This window comes from Mustelus asterias, chromosome 11 (assembly GCF_964213995.1).
Source record: "Mustelus asterias chromosome 11, sMusAst1.hap1.1, whole genome shotgun sequence".
NCBI lineage: Eukaryota > Metazoa > Chordata > Chondrichthyes > Carcharhiniformes > Triakidae > Mustelus > Mustelus asterias.
Window position 1 is genome coordinate 91,000,031 of NC_135811.1, and position 24,713 is coordinate 91,024,743.

The window sequence follows — 24,713 nt, forward strand, 5'->3', positions numbered from 1 at the left end:
TGACACATCGGTGTATGTACAGTGGCCCACTCAGCGCTATGCTGCCGGTCTCTCCCATGGGAATAGGCCCCACCCACTGATTATTCACGAGATTCACTCTAGGGCTCTCTGTGATGCACCGAATGTAGGAGAATCATTTTGAAAATCCCGCTCAGAAAAGCAACGGGATTTACTCTAGTTTTTGCGCGAATTCGACACTTCGAATTATTTTGGGAGAATTCCACCTGTCATGATAGTTTCCTTCCATTTTGAATAAAGGGGTTACATTCCAAATTTCCAATCTAAGGGGAACTTCCCCAAATCTAAGAAAGATTTGAGAATTAAACCCAATGCGTTAACAATCTTAGTCTTTTTAAGGTCGCAAGACGAATTCCATCAAGACCCAGGTGTTAAGTTCGTTTTCAGGAGACTTCTTACATTCTTGAAGCAAATGCAAACACCGAATGTTGTCCGAAACATAAGTATTTTATTGGTCTTACATGTAAGCTGACAACTTTTGCTACGTAACTTCCATTCAGTGCTGGGAGGCGGTTAGCAAAAGTTCGCAGTTACAGGGGGCGGTCCCCTTTTTGTACCATTCGCGTGCTTACAATATTCTACATTAATACGTAATTCGGGTCGTGATTAGCACTGCTGCCACTAGCCAATCAAGTCCCCCAGCAACACTTAGTTACAGTCAACTTCCAATCACATTCCTTCACAAACAACCTTTAACTAAGCCCATTACTTCATTGTTGCGGTTCCTCTTTTTAACAAAGAACAAAGAACAATACAGCACAGGAACAGGCCCTTCGGCCCTCCAAGCCCGTGCCGCTCCCTGGTCCAAACTAGACCATTCTTTTGTATCCCTCCATTCCCACTCTGTTCATGTGGCTATCTAGATAAGTCTTAAACGTTCCCAGTGTGTCTGCCTCCACCACCTTGCCTGGCAGCGCATTCCAGGCCCCCACCACCCTCTGCGTAAAATACGTCCTTCTGATATCCATGTTAAACCTCCCCCCCTTCACCTTGAACGTCACCACCGACCTGGGAAAAAGCTTCCCACCGTTCACCCTATCTATGCCTTTCATAATTTTATACACCTCTATTAGGTCACCCCTCATCCTCCGTCTTTCCAGTGAGGACAACCTTAGTTTACCCAATCTCTCCTCATAACTAAGCCCTTCCATACAAGGCAACATCCTGGTAAACCTCCTCTGTACTCTCTCCAAAGCCTCCACATCCTTCCGGTAGTGTGGCGACCAGAACTGGGTGCAGTATTCCAAATGCGGCCGAACCAACGTTCTATACAACCGCAACATCAGACCCCAACTTTTATACTCTATACTCCGTCCTATAAAGGCAAGCATGCCATATGCCTTATTCACTACCTTCTCCACCTGTGACGTCACCTTCAAGGATCTGTGGACTTGCACACTCAGATCCCTCTGCGTATCTACACCCTTTATGGTTCTGCCATTTATCATATAGCTCCCCCGTACGTTAGTTCTACCAAAATGCATCACTTCACATTTATCTGGATTGAACTCCATCTGCCATTTCTTTGCCCAAATTCCCAGCCTATCTATATCCTTCTGTAGCCTCTGACAATGTTCCTCACTATCTGCAAGTCCTGCCATTTTTGTGTCGTCCGCAAACTTACTGATCACCCCAGTTACACCTTCTTCCAGATCGTTTATATAAATCACAAACAGCAGAGGTCCCAATACAGAGCCCTGCGGAACACCACTAGTCACAGGCATCCAGCCGGAAAAAGACCCTTCCACTACCACCCTCTGTCTTCTGTGACCAAGCCAGTTCTCCACCCATCTAGCCACCTCCCCCTTTATCCCATGAGATCCAACCTTTCTCACCAGCCTACCATGAGGGACTTTGTCAAACGCTTTACTAAAGTCCATATAGACGACACTCTTCCCTCGTCAACCATTCTGGTCACTTCTTCAAAAAACTCCACCAGGTTAGTGAGGCATGACCTCCCTCTCACAAAACCATGCTGACTATTGTTAATGAGATTATTCCTTTCTAAATGCGCATACATCCTATCTCTAAGAATCTTCTCCAACAACTTCCCCACCACGGACGTCAAGCTCACTGGCCTATAATTACCCGGGTTATCCTTCTTACCCTTCTTAAATAACGGGACCACATTAGCTATCCTCCAATCCTCTGGGACCTCACCTGCGTCCAGTGACAAGACAAAGATTTGCGTCAGAGGCCCAGCGATTTCATCTCTCGTCTCCCTGAGCAGCCTTGGATAGATTCCATCAGGCCCTGGGGATTTGTCAGTCTTTATATTCTCTAACAAACCTAACACTTCCTCCCTTGTAATGGAGATTTTCTCCAATGGTTCAACACTCCCCTCCGAGACACTCCCAGTCAACACATCCCTCTCCTTTGTGAATACCGACACAAAGGATTCATTTAGGATCTCCCCTACTTCTTTGGGCTCCAAGCATAATTCCCCACTCAGCATAAAACCTCAGCTGACACTTCCGAGATGGCAGTGCTGACTTCCTCCAAAGCATCATCTGTTTCATTAGCTATTTTCTCAAGAGTGGATGCCATACTAATTAGTTCTCGAGCCACTATTGCGGTCCCATAGGAAGGGAAGACTATCATCCAATACCGTTGAGCTTCGGTTATGGCCCGTTTTGATACAAAATCCACTCTATCATTTCCTGGGGATTGAGAGGAATAGGGAACAGGGGGATCCCTTCTTTAACATGTGGTGGTACGTGTGTACAGACCCAACACCCACTTACATTGAACTGTACTGCATACTCGTAAGACATAGACAAAAAGGTATTAATGTGAAATAGTCCGTTAGAGTGAGATAGTCCAGGTATCAATTCATAATTTTTCCGGATTACTTCCTTCTGATCTGGTTGTCCTGGTGCCACGAAAATAGCCGGAAGGATGAAGATGATGAGAATAAGCCTCATGGCTTGTCAGTAGGTATCGGCTTCCAAGGTTTGACGTCGTGGATATGGATCCAGCGAGAATGTCCTTTGACCTTGATTGCGGTTGGAGTCTGGAGGAGAACTTGGAATGGGCCTTTCCAACGAGGGCCCAGTTTGGGTCTATCCCAATTGCGGATCAATACGAAGTCACCTATTTCCGGTCCAGGGAAGTGGTCCTGTGAGTCCGAATCTTGATCCGGTGTCTATGGAGTCGATCCAAAGGCGCACTGTACCTGTGAATGAAGAAACTTTAAAGACGATGTTAGCTGTCGGAAGTACTTCTGCATTTCATCACCCACAATGTGTCAGTCTATCTGGGTGGGCGGAATTGTATTTGCATCCCAGGACGTCCTGCTTGGTTTACCATAAACTATCTCTGCGGCCGATAGTCCAGTGGTAGAGTGGGGGGTTATCCTCATGTGGTAGAGGGCTAAGGGTAAAACTTAACCAATTTAGACCGGTTTCAGATGTTAGCTTGGCTAACTTAGCTTTAAGGGTCCCATTGTCTCTTTCCACTATCCCTGCTGCCTTGGGGTGGTGGGCACAGTGGAACTGTTGCTGAATGTGTAATATGTCACATAGTTCCTGATTAATTTTCCCTTCAAAATGGGGGTCCTTATCTGAGCTAATTTGTTGGGGTATCCCGAACCTCGGTATCATCTCTGTCAATAACAGCTTCACTACTGTCGAGCCTTATTGTTTGTAGTTGGAAAAGCCTCTATCCATCTACTAAACACATCAACATTGACAAGACAATATTTATAACACTGCACACACGGTAATTCAATAAAATCAAACTGAATACAATCAAATGGGCCACCCGGCAAGGGTGTTTTCCCTGGTGAACACTTCACGCCTTGGCCAATGTTATTTTTTTGGCATGTTAAACATGATGCTATGCAAGACCGAGCAGCCTCGGCTAGTCGAGGGTGCCACCAGGTACAAAGCAATATTCCACTCATTCCCTCCTTTCCAAGGTGGGTGTCAGAATGTAAACAATCAAGCAATAAAGGCAGTAATGCATCTGGTATAAAAACATGGTCTGTTGGAGTGACCCAGAGACCTTTTGACACAGAATGTGAACATCCATGTGTCTTCCAAAGATCTTTCTCAGGAGCAGGGGTGTCCCCCTGTAAGGTTGAACAGTGACTGTATCTGGCATGTCCGGTGTGTTCAAAGAAGGCGAGCGATTTATTGCCTGCTTATTCATGGAGGGCACTATATTGGTTTGGTCTGTTGCAGCCTTTTTTTGTGGCATAGTCAGCCCTGTCTTTACCCCTAGTCATTGCCGAGTCATTGGCAGCGTGGGCGGTACATTTAATAACGGCCAGTTGTTTCGGGAGGAGGAGAAAAGAATGTTCATTTTTAACAGTCTTGCCAGCCATAATAAACCTGGTCAAGACTGAGACAAGTCACAAGAAAAATACTTCATGGTGGTTCTGTGCTGCAATTGAGTTATGTGACTTTTGAGCTTATTCATGGTAATCACTTAAATACGTAGTGAGAAAAAGCACCCTCATGCTGCAAATTAAAGTTACATGAATGGTTCACAGCTAAACTATTAGGCAGAGTGCTCTGCAAAATAGAGAAGAGACACAAATTGGTCAAAGTCACTGTCCCAAAGGTGTTAAAGCGGTGGTGTTAATACAGATAGTGGTCAGGGCTTGAGCAAAGACTCGTGTCTCTTCATTTTCCTAATAGAATAACAGCTTGGAGAGAAAATCTAAACTGAAACGCCTTTTATTGGAGCCCATTTTAAACAAGACCTGAAGAAAGTATGGCTGAAAGCACAGTGGATACTTTGAAACACAAAAATACATATTGTATCATTTAACTCAAAACTTGGAATAGAACTCAATTCATGTTAACAGATATAATTTTGTAAACTGGATCTCAGAAGCAGAGGATGGTCAAAATTGTGCTCAAGGCGAAAATACTTTTCTGCAGGTCTTCATAAATGTTGAGAGGCTTTACTGAGGTGACAGTGAAAGCAATGTAATCTTGAGTAATTTTAAGATGTTGCAGTTAAATAGTTTCAGTCAATGTAAGAGAATATGAAAGGTCACTGACAAGGTTAAAGATGGATTCCTTAATGATTAAAGCTGACTCTCAGCGTTTTATGTTAAAACAAAAGCAACTGTTGGCACTTTTTAAAAAAAAGTTACAAATATTTAAAAATAACCTAGCATCATCTATTGTGGGCACAAAGCAAATGACAGTGATGAATGAATATCAGTATGTATTATTGAAACCTTGTGTGGTTGATCACGCAAACGCTTCTCCAACTTAGCTTAATTAGATTTTAGATAAAGTACATAGCTTCCAATTTATATAATGGAAAGTGCCCAGAGAACATAGATTTCTCTAGAATTAAACTTACCTGAGGTGGTGGGTGAGGGGCTGGTGGAGGGTAATATTAGCAGCTGCTGTTTGGGACTACCATAATCCTCACTGCTCAGAGTCACTTGAGATTTTCTCTGGTTTCCCCTATGGGTTTTAAAAGGATCCTCCCTCTCTCTCCCTGGATCACTGACAGCCTGTTTGTTTCGCTTCTTCTTATTTTTAGATCTAGTTCTGAAGGCTACCGGACTAGTGTACCTTTCCGAGACAGGGCTTTCATTGGTAGGACGGCTTTTGGGTTCAACAGGGGGCTGTTGTGGTGTGTATTTAGGTGGGGTCGGAGTCTGCACGGTAGGGGTCTGAGTCTGAGCAGGGGCGGGTAGTCGGAGGGGAATAGGGCGGCGGGAGTTGAGACTGGGCTACAGATTGAGTCGGTATTGGTGGGTACGTTGATTGGGGTGGAACTGGGGGAGCAGTCGGGACCCGAGGCTGACTTCCCCAATCCTCCTCCTCTTGTTCATCCGTTTTGGTATTTTGGAGCAACATTGGCATGCCAGACATGTCAGGAGGTACCTCCGGTTTTTTATCTTTCCTTTGTTCGGCTTGCTGGTCTAATCCTTTATCTCGGTCTCATCTTCCCCTTTCCAATCTCTCTTGTTCTGCTCCATCTCTTTTGTTCCTCTCATACGTCTCACATTCCCACTTCAACATTTCCCAAGTTTTGGGCATTATCCTCCCCCAGTTGACCAGCTTTGATTTATCGGTTAATTCATCAGCTCTCTAATAGTGCTGACCCGATGGGACAAATGCCTTCTTCTGCACTGTAGGGATTCTAGGTCTAGTGCAGCCTGCTCTCTGGTTGGCACCTTACTTCCTAAGAAACTATTCAAAAAACATTCTATGGTTTTCTCATCTAGACTACTCGATGTTTCCAGTCTATATGTCGATTAAAATTCCCCATGGTTATTTTTGTGCTATTTTGGCAAGTTCCCATTATTTCTTCCTTTGTTTTCCCTCGACCCATGTGATATTGTTAGGTGGCCTGTACAGGATTCCCACTTCTTGCCATTATCATTTCTCATCTCTATTCCACATCCTTGTTTTCCGAATTTAGGCAATCCCTCTCTATTATGCTAATACCGTAATTAATTTACAGAATCACCCTCCATCTTTTTCTAACTTCATTTCCTTCCTAACTGTCATGAATATTCAGCTCCCAATCTATATCATCCTGCAACCAATGGGGGAATTTTCCCGTCCCGCCCGCCACGGGAATCATAGCTAAGATGGTCATAATCAGACCATGCTAAGATCCATTGACCAGAAATTCCTGCCTGACTTCAATGGACCTTTCCATGGTCCACCCCCCACCTGCTAGAATTCCAGTGGCGAGCGGAATGGGAGTATTCCAACCCAAATCTCTGTCATTGCTATTAGATTGTATTAATTTATTTCTCTTTGCTCTAACAGTTCTGTGATGTGCAGGTTAGGTGGATTAGCCATGGTAAATGTGCAGAGTTACTAGGCTAGGATGGGGGTTGGGCCTCGTGAGGATACTTTTTCAGAAGGTCAGTGCAGACCCAATGGGCTGAACGTCCTCCTGAAATGTAGGGATTCTGTGGTTCTTTGGTTCATCTGTTTCACTTTGAGTGCTACCTTTAGTTTTGTCCTTTTCTTATCTTCGTAACCTCGACCTTATTTACTCTTAGATTTGTATTATCTGTCCCTTTCTGTCACCTTATGGTTAGCCTTCCCATATTAATGCCTTTCTCTTTTGCCTTTTCACTACCCTTTGATTTACCACGTCTTTCCAAATTAGTTATCATGCTCCCCAATTTTTAGCTTAAAGCCCTCTGTACACCCCTAGTTATGCAGCTCACTCGAACATTGGTCCCAGCATGGTTCAGGTAACTAACTGGGACCCAGTTCCCCCACACCAATCTCTGAGCCACATGTTCATTTCTTTAATTTTAATTACCCAGTCAATTTGCACCTTTGACATTCTGCTGTTTAAGTTGGTGCTTGGATACACCTACCCTCTGTGCAGAACTCTTTCTTTGGTATCGACACAGATCATAATCACTGGATACTGCCCTGCCCTCAGCAAGTTCCTCTTCAGCCCAGAGCAAATATCCTGAACTGTGGCACAGTGCAGTGAACATAGGTAGCACAGTGGTGATGCGCGATAAATCACACGGGAGGCTGGATGTACCCGGGAAATAAAGGCTTTTATTACCAACAATAACGGAGCTACTATATACAATATACAATCCCAGACTAAAGGGTCACCAGGCAGAGCAGTGACCTTTATACCTCTCCCGGAAGGCGGAGCCAACTGGAGTGTACTATAGGACTATATTACCAGGTAGAACAGCCCAACCCTAAGGCCAACAGTAACATATCTACAGACTCATAGTGCTGGCCAAACCATGGCTCAGCACTCCTGGTGGTAACCAAAAATGGTTCACCACAAGTGGTTAGCACTGCTGCTTCACGGTAGCACAGTGGTTAGCACTGCTGCTTCACAGCTCCAGGGACCTGGGTTCGATTCCCGGCTTGGGTCACTGTCTGTGTGGAGTTTGCACATTCTCCTCGTGTCTGCGTGGGTTTCCTCCGGGTGGTCCGGTTTCCTCCCACAGTCCAAAGATGTGCGGGTTAGGTTGATTGGCCATGCTAAATTGCTCCTTAGTGTCCTGAGATGCGTAGTTAGAGGGATTAGTGGGTAAAATATATAGGGATATGGGGATAGGGCCTGGGTGGGATTGTGGTCGGTGCAGACTCGATGGGCCAAATGGCCTCTTTCTGTACTGTAGGGTTTCTATGATTCTATGTTAGCTTGCCAGACAGATACTCCCGAGTACAGAGAACAGTGTATATCCTGCTGACTGTGCGATCTCATGACCACATTTCTCATTGCTCCCCCATGTGAAAGGCATCCTTCGCCATGGTGCCATGGTCAGTCTGCTCATCCATCTTGCAGTCCTTCTCCTCATCCATAATGGGCAGAAGCATCCCGGACCTGCTGTGCAAAGTCAGGGGCTGACGTTCCTCCATCATTACATGCTGGCTCCCTTTACCTGCCTATGTGTCAGTCATATCCACCTGTCCCTGGCCATTGGCCAACGTTAAGGTTCTGTTTAATCTAAGGGGAATGACTGCCTCCTGAACAAAGTAGGATGTGGAGTGAATATGGTCTCCCCTGTTCTCCTTCTCCTTCTTCTTTGTCTCCTTTCTCTTTTGCCCAAAAGAGGGACTGGAGATCCAAGGAGGTAGATCGCTGCAGACATAGATACCCTCTCAGGCACTTACTGCAGAGACACCTGAACATAATCTCTGCATTAGGAGCATGCTGGCTTGCTTCAGAGTGTTGTATGTAGCCTCATGGCTCTCATTTAAGACCCCCTGACCTGATATGGGATGGGTGAAAAGGGTCATGGATCATGAATGGGGAGGGTACCCCTATCATTGAGCAGTCATCTGGTGGTGTGGCTGGAAGCCAAATCTGGTGGGTATTGCAGACTGTTGCAAGAGAAAAACATCATAGAATCATAAAATCCCTATAGTGCAGATTGAGGCCATTCGGACCTTTAAGCCTGCACCAGCAGCAATCCCACTCAGGCCCTATTCCCGTAACCCTACTTTCTTACCCTGCTAGTCCACCTGACACTAAGGGCAATTTAGCATGGCCAATCAACATAACTCGCACATCTTTGGACTGTGGGTGGAAAATGGAGCACTCGGAGGAAATCCACACAGACACGGGGAGAATGTGTAAACTCCATACAGTCACCCAAGGCCTGAATTGAACATTTAAATTTATTTATCAGTGTCAAAAGTAGGCTTACATTAACACTGCAAAGTTACTTCTACATTCAGATTTCCTGAACTTAGGTCATCCCTCTCTAGCTTACGTTTTAAGTTTACTTATTAGAGTCACAAGTTGGCTTGCACTAACACAGCAATGAAGCTACTGTGAAACTCACCGCGTCGCCATACTCCGGCACCTGTTCGGGTATATTGAGGGAGAATTTAGCATGAGCAATGCACTTAACAAGCATGTCTTTTGGACTGTGGGAGGAAACTGGAGCACCCGGAGAAAACCCATGCTGGCACAGGGAGAACGTGCAGACTCCACACAGTGACCCAAACTAGGAATCGAACCCGGGTCCCTGGCGCTGTGAGGCAGCAGTGCTAACCACTGTGCCACCATACTTTTCCTGGATATATCCACGATCCTGCCATCATGAATTTTACCAAAATGAATTTGCCAAAATGAATTTTTTGGTCTGGTTACTCACCAACTGCACATCAACAGACTGGTAGCTCTTGCAGTGGCAGTATCAGTCCAGTGAACATGGGGAGACCCTTAACGTCAACATATGTGTAGTGTCAGGATACACACTATTCTGACAAGCTCACATGCCCTTTCATCCTGGAGAGAAGAGGATAAATTCCCATCTATCCTCCTGGAGAAAATCCCTGTTACCAGAGCTATCAAATCTGGAACTGTGCAAGGCTGTGAGGTTCAGGTCATGTCACCTGCTAAACATATCGACAAAGTGGTTCTCCCCAAGTTTTCATGTGATAACTAGCATGATGTTAAATATTTGTATCTCATCTGTCCACTTGCCTTGTATCTTTTATGGGAGGAGATGGTCTAGTGGTATAATTGCTAGACTATTAATACAGAAATTCAACTAACTTTCTGAGGACCTGAGTTCAAATCCGCCACGGCAGTTGGTGGAATTTGAATTCAATGAAAATACCTGGAATTAAGAATCTATTGATGACCATGAAACCATTGCCGATTGTCAGAAAAACCCATCTAGTTCACTAATGTCCTTTAGGGAACAAAATCTGCTGTCCTTACCCAGTCTGGCCTACATGTGACTTCAGACCACAGCAATGTGGCTGTCTCTCAACTGCCCTGTGAAATGGCCCAGCAAGCCACTGAGATCGAGGGCAACTAGGGATGGGCAATAAATGCTGGCCCAGCCAGCGATGCCCATGTCCCACAAATGAATAAATAAAAACTATGTTGTTTTTGCCCTCTGTTTCATCAAAACTGAGTCCTATGCATTTCTCAAGAGTGATGTGCACATGCCGGCATTGAACAAAGGACAAAGAACAATACAGCACAGGAACAGGCCCTTCGGCCCTCCAAGCCCGTGCCGCTCCCTGGTCCAAACTAGACCATTCTTTTGTATCCCTCCATTCCCACTCCGTTCACATGGCTATCTAGATAAGTCTTAAATGTTCCCAGTGTGTCCGCCTCCACCACCTTGCCTGGCAGCGCATTCCAGGCCCCCACCACCCTCTGTGTAAAATATGTCCTTCTGATATCTGTGTTAAACCACCCCCCCCTCACCTTGAACCTATGACCCCCTGTGAACGTCACCACCGACCTGGGGAAAAGCTTCCCACCGTTCACCCTATCTATGCCTTTCATAATTTTATACACCTCTATTAAGTCTCCCCTCATCCTCCGACTTTCCAGGGAGAACAACCCCAGTTTACCCAATCTCACCTCATAACTAAGCCCCTCCATACCAGGCAACATCCTGGTAAACCTCCTCTGTACTCTCTCCAAAGCCTCCACGTCCTTCTGGTAGTGTGGCGACCAGAACAGGACGCAGTATTCCAAATGCGGCCGAACCAAAGTTCTATACATCTGTAACATCAGACCCCAACTTTTATACTCTATGCCCCGTCCTATAAAGGCAAGCATGCCATATGCCTTCTTCACCACCTTCTCCACCTGTGACGTCACCTTCAAGGATCTGTGGACTTGCACACCCAGGTCCCTCTGCGTGTCTACACCCTTTATGGTTCTGCCATTTATCGTATGGCTCCTCCCGACATTATTTCTACCAAAATGCATCACTTCACATTTATCAGGATTGAACTCCATCTGCCATTTCTTTGCCCAAATTTCCAGCCTATCTATATCCTTCTGTAGCCTCTGACAATGCTCCTCACTATCTGCAAATCCTGCCAATTTTGTGTCGTCCGCAAACTTACTGATCACCCCAGTTACACCTTCTTCCAGATCATTTATATAAATCACAAACAGCAGAGGTCCCAATACAGAGCCCTGCGGAACACCACTAGTCACAGGCCTCCAACCGGAAAAAGACCCTTCCACTACCACCCTCTGTCTTCTGTGACCAAGCCAGTTCTCCACCCATCTAGCCACCTCCCCCTTTATCCCATGAGATCCAACCTTTTGCGCCAGCCTACCATGAGGGACTTTGTCAAACGCTTTACTAAAGTCCATATAGACGACATCCACGGCCCTTCCCTCGTCAACCATTCTAGTCACTTCTTCACAAAACTCCACCAGGTTAGTGAGGCATGACCTCCCTCTCACAAAACCATGCTGACTATCGTTAATGAGTTTATTCCTTTCTAAATGCGCATACATCCTATCTCTAAGAATCTTCTCCAACAACTTCCCCACCACGGACGTCAAGCTCACCGACCTATAATTTCCCGGGTTATCCTTCCTACCCTTCTTAAATAACGGGACCACATTAGCTATCCTCCAATCTTCTGGGACCTCACCTGTGTCTAGTGACGAGACAAAGATTTGCGTCAGAGGCCCAACGATTTCATCTCTCGTCTCCCTGAGCAGCCTTGGATAGATTCCATCAGGCCCTGGGGATTTGTCAGTCTTTATATTCTCTAACAAACCTAACACTTCCTTCCTTGTAATGGAGATTTTCTCCAATGGTTCAACACTCCCCTCCGAGACACTCCCAGTCAACACATCCCTCTCCTTTGTGAATATCGACGCAAAGTATTCATTTAGGATCTCCCCTACTTCTTTGGGCTCCAAGCATAATTCCCCACTTTTGTACCTGAGAGGTCCAATTTTTTCCCTGACAACCCTTTTGTTCCTAATGTATGAATAAAATGCCTTGGGATTCTCCTTAATCCTGTCTGCCAAGGACTTTTTGCCCTTCTAATTCCCCGTTTGAGTTCTTTCCTACTTTCTTTGTACTCCTCCGGAGCTCCCTCCGTTTATAGCTGCTTGGACCTAACATACGCCTCTCTTTTCTTTTTGACCAGTCCCTCAATTTCCCTGGTTATCCACGGTTCTCGAATCCTACCCTCCCTATCCTTCTTTTTTACAGGCACATGCCTGTCCTGTAGCCCTAACAACAGTTCCTTAAAAGACTCCCACATGCCAGATGTGGATTTACCCTCAAACAGCCTCTCCCAATCAACAGCTGCCAATTTCTGCCTAATCCCACTAAAGTTAGCCTTCCCCCAATCCAACACCTTACTCTTGGGACACCACTCATCCTTTTCCATCACTATCCTAAAGCTAACAGAATTGTGGCCACTATTTGCCACATGTTCCCCTACCGAAACTTTGAAGACCTGACCTATCTACATATTGTTCCAAAGAACCCTCCTGTACACATTTTACGAATTCCTCCCCATTCAGAGTCCCAGCTCTCAGCGATTTCCAGTCTATACCAGGGAAATTGAAGTCTCCCACTACAACAACCCTATTTTAACTGCACCTATCCAGTATCTCCTGACATATCCGTTCTTCCACTTCCCTTGGGCTGTTGGGGGGCCTGTAGTACACCCCCAACATAGTGACTGCGCCCTTCCTGTTTCTAAGCTCCACCCAGAGTGACTCGTTACACGACCCCTCTGAATTGTGCTCCCTCTGCACCGCTGTAATATGCTCTCCAACTAATACTGCTACTCCCCCACCTCTTTTGGCCCCTCCTCTGTCTCGCCTAAAACACTTGTACCCCGGAATATTCAGTGCCAGTCCCGTCCCTCTTTCAACCAAGTCTCTGTCACCGCAACCACATCCAAATTCCTTGTGAGCATTAAGGCCCTAAGTTCGTCTGTCTTACCTGCTACGCTCCTTGCATTGAAGTATAAGCACTCCAGACCTCCAGGCCCAGTGAGGTCATCCTCCCCCAGAGTGCTCTTCTTCTTTGCCAGCCTTGTCCCAGCCCCAAGCTCGTCCCCAGCCTCTACACTTGTAGACCTAATATTTTGATCCCCACCCCCTGCCATACTAGTTTAAACCCCCCCGAACTGCACAAGCAAAACTCCTAGCCAGGATATTCGTGCCCTTCCAACTTAGTTGTGACCCGTCCTTCTTGTACAGGTGCCATCCGCTCCTGAAAACTTCCCATTGATCTAGGAAAATGATATGAAGCCCTCCCTCCTGGACCAGTCCTTTAGCCAAGCATTCAATTGTACTAACCCCCTATTCTTAGCCTCACTGGCACGAGGCATTGGGAGCAGCCCAGAGATGGCCACCCTGGAGGCCCTACTTTTTAGTCTATTTCCCAACTCCCTGAATTGCTCTCGTAGGATCCCCCTGCTCTTCCTATCTACGTCATTTGCACCAATTGGACTGGGGTGGGCACAGTAAGAAGTCTCACAATACCAGGTTAAAGTCCAACAGGTTTATTTGGTATCATGAGCTTTCAGAGCTCTGCTCCTTCATCAGGTGACTGGAGTGGAGTGGAGTAAGTGGGACTTACCTGGTCTGGCACCTGGTTAGCACAGCTCCTACTCACCTGATGAAGGAGAAGCACTCCGAAAGCTCACGATACCAAATAAACCTGCTGGACTTTAACCTGGTGTTGTGAGACTCCTTACTGTTTCTCATGAGTAGCTGTGTAAAAAGAAATAATCCAGCAGCAAATTTTGAAGATTTGTTTGTTATAATAATGAGATATTTCTGGACTTTCAGGAACCCTACCTGAATTGAGGAAATCCATCACAAGGTGAAGAGTCTGCGGAGATGATTCATTTAAACAAAATCTGTGTTTGGCCGAAGAAGAAAAAGCTGCTTCTTCTTCCACTATGGATCTGCTCAATATTATTTGTTGCCATATTCTACAGATTTCAGATAAGATATGCTATCATAACAGCCAGATATCTTCAGTTGTTTGAAAATATAACCATGACATTGCAATGTGAAACAGCGAAAGACTCTGAAAGGGTGAAGGTTTCTTCAAAGGGATTTTGGTCAATGAACTCGATTGGACGACTTGGCAACCAGATGGGGGAGTACGCAACATTGTACGCATTGGCAAAATTGAATGGGCACCAAGCGTACATCTTGCCCGCCATGGCCAATTACCTGTCTCCAATCTTCAAAATTACTCTTCCAACCCTCCATGACAGTGTGAGACATAGAATTAATTGGAAGAATTATGGTCTCAATGACTGGATGGAAGATCAGTACCGCAGTATCCCAGGAGATTATGTTATGCTCTCAGGATACCCGTGTTCCTGGACCTTCTATCATCACATCCGAGAAGAAATTCTCCGTGAGTTCACCTTTCATGCCTTCATCAAAGACCAGGCCAATGCATTCCTGAGACGCATTGGAGGGGAGCGAAAGAATGTGACATATGTTGGTGTGCATGTTCGAAGGGGAGATTACATACATGTCATGCCAGATGTGTGGAAAGGAGTCATAGCTGATAAGAAATATTTAGACACAGCAATGGCTTACTTCCGAAATAAATACAAAAACGTCATCTTTGCAGTGACAAGTAACGGAATGCATTGGTGTAAGCGGAACATCGATAATTCCAAAGGAGATGTTTTCTTTTCAGATGATCCAAAGCAATCCAGTCCGGCTAATGACTTTGCTATCCTTGCTCATTGTAACCACACTATAATGACAGTAGGGACATTTGGTTATTGGGCTGGTTACCTGGCAGGTGGGGAGACAATTTACCTCGCAAACTTCACTCTGCCAGAATCACCATTTCTAAAGTTATTTAAGTACGAAACGGCTTTCTTACCTCAGTGGATTGGAATTCCTGCTGACCTCTCACCTCTTCTGACCAAACAAACTTCAAATTAGCTCAAGAGCTACATGTCCTACAGTCTTCAAAGCTCATTAAATTTACATGGTTTCTTTTTGACTAATTTTTCAAAGTCCAGTTTCTGGAGAGTAACCAAGGCTAATTTCAGAAATTAAATGTCCAGAGTGTCCACTGGAAGTTCAATTATGGAGTGGCATGGTGGCTCCGTGGTTAGCACTGCTGCCTCACAGCACCAGGGACCTGGGTTCGATTCCTGGCTTGAGTCACAGTCTGTGTGGAGTTTGCACGTTCTCCCCGTTTCTGCGTTGGGTTTCCTCCGGGTGCACCTGTTTTCTGCCACAGTCCAAAGATGTGCAGGTTAGATGCATTGGCCATGCTAAATTCTCCCTCAGTATACCCGAACAGGCGCCGGAGTGTGGTGACTAGGGATTTTCACAGTAACTTCTTTGCAGTGTTAATGTAAGCCTACTTGTGACTAATAACAAACTTTACTTTATTTTTAAATTACTTTTTGCAGTACTTCTCTTGTCAAAGTTGGTGAATGAACAGCATTGAAGGGTTATCGAGTATCTAACTACAATATATAAAGTTCACATTTGACTGGACAGTACAGCAATGAAACGTACCGTCAAAAACATCTCTATGTTAAGGATTTTCTCTTCGAGGTACTGAATATAAATTTCACTTAATTGTTTGGTGTCAAGAAGGAGTTCGATATTGCACTTGGGGCTACAGGAGTGGAAGGACATGGGGGGAAAGCAGGAACAGGTTGGACGGTCAGCCATGTTCAAAATGAATGGCAGATCAGGCTTGAAGGGCCAAATGGCCTACTCCTGCTTCCATTTTCTTTATTTCTATGACTTCATTAATTTATTTCTGTTACATGTAAGAATGTGAGGTTGCCAAACCTAATTATCTCACCGTTATTATCAACAAGACAATATCTCCAGAATAGCACAACATGGTTCCCTCTGCTCTTTAATATAGAAATAATGCCAGTGATCGCAATATTTATTAATACAGAAGCAAAATACTGCAGATGCTGGATAATTGAAATTAAAACCCATAATGACTCAGGTGGCCCAACTGGAAAGGAACATATTTTATTACAGAATGCAAAGTAAAACCACTGCTGTGGTGTACATACACTAGTCCCTGCCTGGGACTACAGTTCAGCAGGCCCAGTCCTGGGCTTGCCTTATAAAAGGCTCAGGTAATGAGTTCCAACTGGACAGGCTACTGCCTGTTGCCAGGGGAACTCATACTTAATGAGCCCCACAGGGAGATCAATCAGTGATTCCACGATGAACCTTGTTGGGGGTTATCACAAAATGGCACGGTGGCACGGTGGTTAGCATTGCTGCATCACAGTGCCAGGAACCCAGGTTCAATTCCAGCCCTGGGTGACTGTCTGCGTGGGATTCCTCTCGGTTCTCCAGTTTCCTCCCACAATCCAAAGATGAACAGGTGAATTGGCCATGCTTAACTGCCCTTGAGTGTCCCAAGGTGCAGTTAGGGGGATTAGCCATGGTACATATGTGGGGTTATGAGAATGGAGTGGAGGAAAGGGCCTGGGTAATGTACTCTTTCAGGAAGAGTCTGTGTGGACTCAATGGGATGAAGGGCCTTCATCTGCAGTGTAGGGATTTGATAAAACTGAAAATGACACCAAGCCTACGATGACCAGCATTTTCTGTTTTTTATCATTTTTATGAACCTTTCCAATTGTGCCCTGAATTATCCGAAGCCTACAGCCTTCTCCTCCAACCCTTGGGTGGAGAACTGGCAGATGGATTATTAAACTGAATGGAATATTGGCCTTCAGATCTGTCACTGGCCGTAATAGATGGAAAACTAGAATACAAGAGGCTGGAAACCATGCAACATTTGCCAAAGTCTTAGTCTGACCACACTTGGAGCATTGAGTTTTGGGCACCTCACCTTATGAAGGGTATATTAACTTTGGGGCTGTGCAGTGTAGATTTGCTGAAATGCTATCTGGATCCACAAGTGTTAAATGACAAGGAGACACTGAACCATTGAAATGAGAAGATTAGGTGTTGATTTGACTGACATGTTCAGGATATGATGAGGAACTGATTGGGTTCCGTGAAAAATCATTTCTGCTGTTTGAGGAACCCAGGGCCTGGTGACTTAAGGTAAATGTTATCAGAACATCATAGAATCCTACAGTGTAGAAGGAGGCTATTCAGCCCATCGAGTCTGCACTGACCACAATCCCACCCAGGCCCCATCCCCATAACTCCATGCATTTACCCTGCTAATCCCCCTGACACTAAGGGGCAATTTACCCTGGCCAATCCACATAACCTGCACATCTTTGGACTGTGGGAGGAAACCGGAGCACCCGAAGGAAATCCACGCTGACGCAGGGAGAATGTGCAGATTCTGCACAGACAGTGACCCAAGGCCGGAATTGAACCCGAGTCCCCGGCTCTGTGAGGCAGCAGTACTAACCACTGTGCCACCGTGCCGTCCACCATATTAGAATCAAGGACAGGATTTTCCACTCAATCTTTCGCAAAATGGTGGCCGGCCATTGGCCAGTGGCAGAAACTTCTAGATCCTGCTGGCGTGAAGTGCCAGAGAATTCCAGCTGAGGTGTTTCAGGAGTGAAGTCAGGTAAAACCTCTCCGTGTAAAGGGTGGTACGGTTTTCGACATCTCTTATGCAAATGGTAGTTGTTGCTGTATTTACTTTTGTTTCGAATCAGAATTTGATGGATTTCTATTAAGCAAAGGAATATGGGATAAAGTCAGGTTTATGGGCCGGAATTTTAGCGCCTCAGCCGCCCCAAAATTGGGGCAATTTGATTTGATTTGATTTATTATTGTCACATGTATTAACATAAAGTGAAAAATATTATTTCTTGCGCGCTCTACAGACAAAACATACTGTTCATAGAGAAGGAAACAAGAGAGTGCAGAATGTAGTGTTACAGTCATAGCTAGGATGTAGAGAAAGATCAACTGAATGCAAGGTAGGTCCATTCAAAAGTCTGACAGCAGCAGGGAAGAAGCTGTTCTTGAGTCGGTTGATACGTGACCTCAGACTTTTGTATCTTTTTCCCGAAGGAAGAAGGTGGAAGAGAGAATGTCTGGTGTGCGTGGGGTCCTTAATTATGCCGCTGCTTTGCCAAGGCATTGGCAAGTGTATGAATTAGTTCACCAATCAGGTCTCAATGGATGGTGGAGCAAGCTGAAGGGACTAAACGTTCTCTCCTGTTCTTATTATGGAACTAAATAGAATTAAAGTTTGGGCTGTTCTTTTAATGGGCAGATGATTATTTTTTCCTCCAAAAAATCGGTATATCAGGTATAGAAAATGGAATAATAGTTTCAAAGGTGAATGTTGATCAAGAACACTGCTGTGATTTAACAATATCATGTATACATTACTGATATATTTGTCTTAGCATTGAGAAGAGAAACTCGGATGCTTCTGTAATCAGACGTTACAAGGAAGGAGTAGAACAAACGAGGCCTATTGAAGATATGGCGAGGCCAGGACGTTTCTGTCAATTCGATCTGAATGGTCATTTTCAAATTGACTTGTCAAATAGCTTTTACAAGTGTGGCAAGAATTCATGTACAATAAATGACAAGAAACAATATTCATTTTTGCCCCAGGTAATGACACTCGTACATGTAAAGCTCCTACCTCACAAACAACTGAAGAGAAAACATGAGACATCGATCCATAGTTGTTGTTAGATAATGGTAACATTTTTATTTGAATTAGTGCTGGCAAAAAGTCATTCACATTTCGACACCAACCTGCACATTGGGTTTGTACAGCCTTTATGTTCAATTGCTGATTGCTTAATAATGTTAAACTGTTTACTTCCAGTTTCTATAAATGAGCAGAGGTGTTATTTAAGTGATGTTCCATGAAAATTATTGAATGAACCGGTTGTAATGACCCAGGCTGGAGTGTGAAATTCAGATTTACGTGTAACTTAATTCATGAATTATTGGTAATGTTTTAAACTACTGGCACATGTTCTGTGATAATAATTTCCTATAAATAAATAAATCTCCAAATGAATATTAATGGATGTTAATAAAGTTTATTTAAGTCTACAAATATTCCTGTTGGTCCAGTGTATGGCACTGTCACAATTCTGGATTAACTTGAGAAGAAAGAACTCCTCGATGAATTCAGGAGGGTTTTGTCACAGCGGTTATGAATAGTTATAGGCTGCAGTTTAACAGGAATGTTTTGCGTGTTCTTTGGTGAAAAGGAAAACTTGGGAATCCACGTTACATTCCCCACAGGTCGAAATAATTATCCTTCTCAAATTCTCTTACCAGCAGCCAGTATTGAGGCAACAAATATTGTGTACTGTAAGAGCTCTCAACATGAGAGAATATTTTGTTCTCAAGCATGTATCAGTCTGCTTCTTGGGTTGGCCATTAGGTGGGTCACGATAAAAACATGCAGAGCCAGTTTAACAGAAAATAATTTCCGTTTATACATTCGATGCATCTGTTGACCAGAAACCTTTGGCTTGATTAATGTACACCACCTTAGATCAAGTTTTTGGTGAGCAGTGAAATGGGGCCAGTTAGTTACCCTCTCTGAGTTACCCTCTCAGATCCTATTGCATTCCCACTGTCCCCAATGTTAGCCTGCTCCTTTGAACAGGCCAATTAGACATCTGCTTGATGCCAATGTCCTTGCCAAGACCCTGGGGGGATTTCTCCCATCCCGCCCTCCATGGGAATCATAGCGGGTGGGGGGCGGACCAGACAAAGGCCCATTGACTTTGGGCGGGATTCTCCAGTTTTGGGGCAAGCGTGGCCGCAGAATCCCACCCCCTGTCTGCAAACTTTAGTGGCTTGGGAACAATAACAGTTTTTCTGTCAAGGTGATGGATCATGAGCCAAATTTTGAACTAATTCACAGGTTTAATAAATTGCTGGCCTTTATCTCAGAACACCCAAAGTGCTGCAGTTGTACAGCCGGAATTGAACCTGGGTCCCTGGCGCTATGAGGTAGCAGTGCTAACCACCATGCCACTGTGCTGCTCTTTAGTGCAACATAGAATTTGTTCACAATAAAATCTGGGGACACGTCTTGACCAGAATTGGCTAACCTTGCCCACAGCTGGGATTCTCCAGTCCCACTGCTGTGAATGGAGATTTGGCTGAACGCTAAATTCTCCGTTCTCGCTGGCAAGACTGGCTAATGGGACCGGAGACTTCAGCCAATTTCTGGCGCAGAGCTGATGACGCCTGAAATCCAGCAGCCGGAGATGCGCAGAGGCAGTGGCGCCCAGTAAGAAGCCACTACACGGCCTCTGCTTATGTCTCCAAGCCGGGAGAATCGCCCCCTACATCATTCATGAGTAAAATGTTAGAACCCCGAGACATTTGGTAAAACTCAATGTAATCAGGCAGAGTCAACATGGTTTTGTGAAAGGGAAATAATGTTTAGCCAAGTTATTGGACTTCTTTGGGGAAGTAACAAGTGCGGAGGGAGTACAACATCGGAAAATTCTGGTCCTTGTGTGCTTAATGATGGGAGAAATCCAATTTCAACATAAATTTGAGAAAGCTATGCCATCTCATCTGATCATAAAATTACTGCATGCAAACCGAGGCACCTTTGGAGTGTGGGACGAAACTGGAGCACCCGGAGGAAACTCACGCAAATATGAGGGAATGCGCAAACTCCACACAGTTGGTCACCTGAGTTCGGAATTGCACCCTGGTCCCTGGTGCTATGAGGTAGCAGTGCTAACCACTGTGCCACCATGCTGCTCCTTAGCACAACTTTCATATCTTGCCTGAAATAAGCAATTAATTTGAGTCAAATGTCGTTGCCGATTATGTATCTTCTTTTGTCAATTTAGTTTCAGAAGCTTTGCCAACGCTTAATTAGATTTGTGATATCATTGATCTCATGTTCTGGATGGGATGAAAAATGAATATGCTTTGTTAAAAGAGCTATGGCATCAGTGTGGGAAAATGTGGATGTAGCAGAGGGATCTTTGTCATATGTTTCTTTTTATCTTTGTTTTAAAGTGTAAAATACATATTGGTATCTCTCAGCATCTTACTTTAGCTGAATGGTTTACTCAGCCACTGATGCATGAAATATTTACAATGTTGCTCATAGCCATTGTTCGCTTTTCTGGAACTGAGCAGGACAATGGATTTCCGATTTCCTGGTTTCATGTCACCTTGGAAAGCAACTGAAGGACACGTGAAGAATTATTGAAATAATTGCGCGGTTAAAATTGAAATTGGTTGGGCTTCGGGCAAAATCCTTTCAGAAATTGATTCATTCCAACTGAGAGACAAACACGTCTTTCCAGTGTCTAGAATTTTATCCTTTAAGGTCTACTTTTCCATTACTAGACATATCTCTTCTTTAATGTGAAAACTGGCAGGAAAACAAGCAGGTCTATTATTTGTGCCTTGTGATGGTTTCTAGTTGACACCAACGAATGGAACGCATGCCTGCAGATGGAGAAAATTTAGTAAACATTCTTATAGTAATTATCATCTGGGTTTTAATAATATGTCTGCCAATTATTCTTTCCACAGTTCATGTTCTTATGCTTCATATTGTCAGAGGTTCATTGGTCAGAACTTTACTTTGCTTGGGGATTGACCTGGAAGTGCGTAACATTGTGCAATTAGACGTCAAAATTAGGACTCAGGCATGAGTCCCACTTTTTATTCATTTGTGGGATATGGACCTCGCTGGCTGGCCAGCATTTATTGCCCTTCCCTAATTGCCCTTGAACTGAGTGGCTTGCTAGGGCCATTTCAGAGGGCAGTTAAGAGTCAACCACATTGCTTGGCTCTGGAGTCACATGTAGGCCAGACCAAGTAAGGATGACAGATTTCCTTCCCTAAAGGACATTAGTGAACCAGATGGGTTTTCCCGACAATAGTTTCATGGTCATCAGTAGATTCTTAATTCCAGATTTTTAAAAAAATTCAAATTTCACCATCTGCCGTGGCAGGATTCGAACCTAGAACATTAGCTGAGTTCCTGGATTAATATTCTAGTGATAATACCACTCGGCCATCGCCTCCCCAGAATAGTTTGAAGTTTATTTATTAGTGTCACAAGTAGGCTTACATTAACACTGCAATGAAGTTACTGTGAAAATCCTCTAGTCACTATTTGAGGAAAAACATTTTCACCCAGAGGGTGGATGGGAATCTGGAACTCACTGACTGCCTGAAAGGGCGTCAGAGACAGGAACCCTCACAACATTTAAGAAGCATTTAGATGAGCACTTGAAATGCCATAGCGTACAAGGGTACGACCAAGTGCTGGAAAATGGGATCAGAATAGATAGGTGCTTGTTGGCTAGCACAGGCAAGGTTGGCTGAAGGGCCTCTCTGTTCAGAAATGTGTACAGAGTATGAATTTTAATCTGTGATGTTGATACAAAGTGGTAGCAGAAGATAAAAAGACATTTGCAAACGTACCGTGCATTGTAGCTCTCTCCCCTGTAGTTCAGGAGTTAATAAAAAGGAGCGATCATTTGGGCGGCACGGTAGCACAGTGGTTAGCACTACTGCTTCACAGCTCCAGGGACCTGGGTTCAATTCCTGGCTTGGGTCACTGTCTGTGTGGAGTTTGCACATTCTCCTTGTGTCTGTGTGGGTTTCCTCCGGGTGCTCCAGTTTCCTCCCACGGTCCAAAGATGTGTGGGTTAGGTTGATTGGCCATGCTAAAATTGCCCTTAGTGTCCTGAGATGCATAGGTTAGAGGGACTACCAGGTAAATATATGGGGGTAGGGCCTGGGTGGGATTGTGGTCAGTGCAGACTTGATGGGCCGAATGGTCTCTTTCTGTGCTGTAGAGTTTCTATGATCTATGATTTCCTTTTCAGTTTATTATCATATTTTTTTAAAAATCATCTATTTCCTATTCTATTCACAGCATGGTTGGTGTTTCAGTGTTTTGCTGTTGTTTTGCCTGTTCCACAAGCCGTCTCCCTTTGAATTTTATTTTGTGTCTACAGAATGAGAAGTTAATGAAGATGTTTGGGTTTGACATGTTTGACTTCATAACAAACCTTGGGGATTTTTGATCTGATGGTACCCTAATGTTTAGTTAAGTTCTTTTTTGTGTTCATGGCTCATGTCTCAAACAAATTGTGAACAGTATTTTGATTGCAGCTTTCTCTAAATAAAGCAAATTGGTCAAACTTTTTCATTGTACGAATGATGAGTCAGATTATGTGTGAATATACAGCATTCTACCCTTTCAACCTCTTGGGGTTTACCATTGACCAGCCATATAAATACTGTGGTTACAAAAGTGGGTCAGAAGCTGGGGATTCAATGGCAAATAACTCACATCCTGACTCCCCAAAGCCTGTGTATCATCTACAAGGCACAAGTCAGGAGTGTGATGGAATACTCTCCATTTGCCTGAATGAGTGCAGCTCCAACAACACTCAAGAAGCTTGATACCAATGCAACTTGCTTGGTTAACACCACATCCACAAACCAACACAGAGTGGCAGCAGTGTGTACCATCTACAAAGTACAGCAACTTACCAAGGTTCCTTAGACGGTACCTTCCAAGTCCACGACCACAACCATCTGGAAGGACAAAGGCAGCAGATACTTCCGAGCACCACTGCCTAGAAATTCCTCTCCAAACCACTCACCATCCTGATTTTGAAATGTATAGTCATTCCTTCAATTTCATTGTTTAAAAATATGGGAACACCCTACCTAATGATACTGTGGGTGTATGTACACCACATTGACTGCATTAGAGTCATAGAGGTTTACAGCATGGAAACAGGCTCTTCGGCCCAACTTGTCCATACTGCTCTTTTTTTTTAAACCCCTAAGCTAATCGCAATTGCCCGCATTTGGACCATATCCATCTATACCCATCTTATCCATGTAACTATCTAAATGCTTTTTAAAAGGCAAAATTGTACTCGCCTCTACTACTACCTCTGGCAGCTTGTTCCAGGCACTCACCACCCTCTGTGTGAAAAAATTGCCCCTCTGGACACTTTTGTATCTCTCCCCTCTCACCTTAAACCTATGCCCTCTAGTTTTAGACTCTCCTACTTTTGGGAAAAGATATTGACTATCTAACTGATCTGTGCCTCTCATTATTTTATAGACCTCTATAAGGTCACTCCTCAGCCTCCTAAGCTCCAGAAAAAAAAGTCCCAGTCTATCCAGCCTCTCCTTATAACCCAAACAATAAAATCCCGGTAGCATCCTAGTAAATCTTTTCTGCACTCTTTCTAGTTTAATAATATCCTTTTTATAATAGGGTGACCAGAACTGCACAGAGTATTCCAAGTGTGGCCTTACCAACGTCTTGTACAACTTCAACAAGACGTCCCAACTCCAAGCATGCCGACTGCATTAGTTCAAGAATGCAGCTCATCACCACCTTTTCAAGGGTAGTTAGGGATAGTCAATAAATGCTGGCCTAGTCAGCAATGCCCACATCCCATGAAAATATTAAAGACAAATTAATGGTAAGTAATATCCCTTGCTATGCTTGCTAAGCAATTGTATATGTCTTCAAAGTGAATGGAAAATCCACCTCAACGGTGAGG

General features: G+C 44.4%; 1 protein-coding gene and 1 long non-coding RNA gene across 2 annotated transcripts in view; both read left to right on the plus strand.

Annotated features, from left to right (window-relative positions):
• Nucleotides 1-19,140, plus strand: part of LOC144500967 (uncharacterized) — a 40,276-nt gene extending 21,136 nt beyond the window's left edge. Inside the window, exon 3 of the long non-coding RNA XR_013499020.1 lies at nucleotides 18,561-19,140. This is a non-coding gene — a long non-coding RNA (uncharacterized LOC144500967). The remainder of the gene's footprint in view (nucleotides 1-18,560) is intronic.
• Nucleotides 14,178-15,220, plus strand: LOC144500966 (galactoside alpha-(1,2)-fucosyltransferase 2-like). The gene has a single exon (XM_078224466.1). It carries the CDS (start codon nucleotides 14,248-14,250, stop codon nucleotides 15,160-15,162), a length of 915 nt encoding a protein of 304 aa, XP_078080592.1. The 5' UTR covers nucleotides 14,178-14,247; the 3' UTR covers nucleotides 15,163-15,220.
• Nucleotides 19,141-24,713: the final 5,573 nt, after the last annotated feature.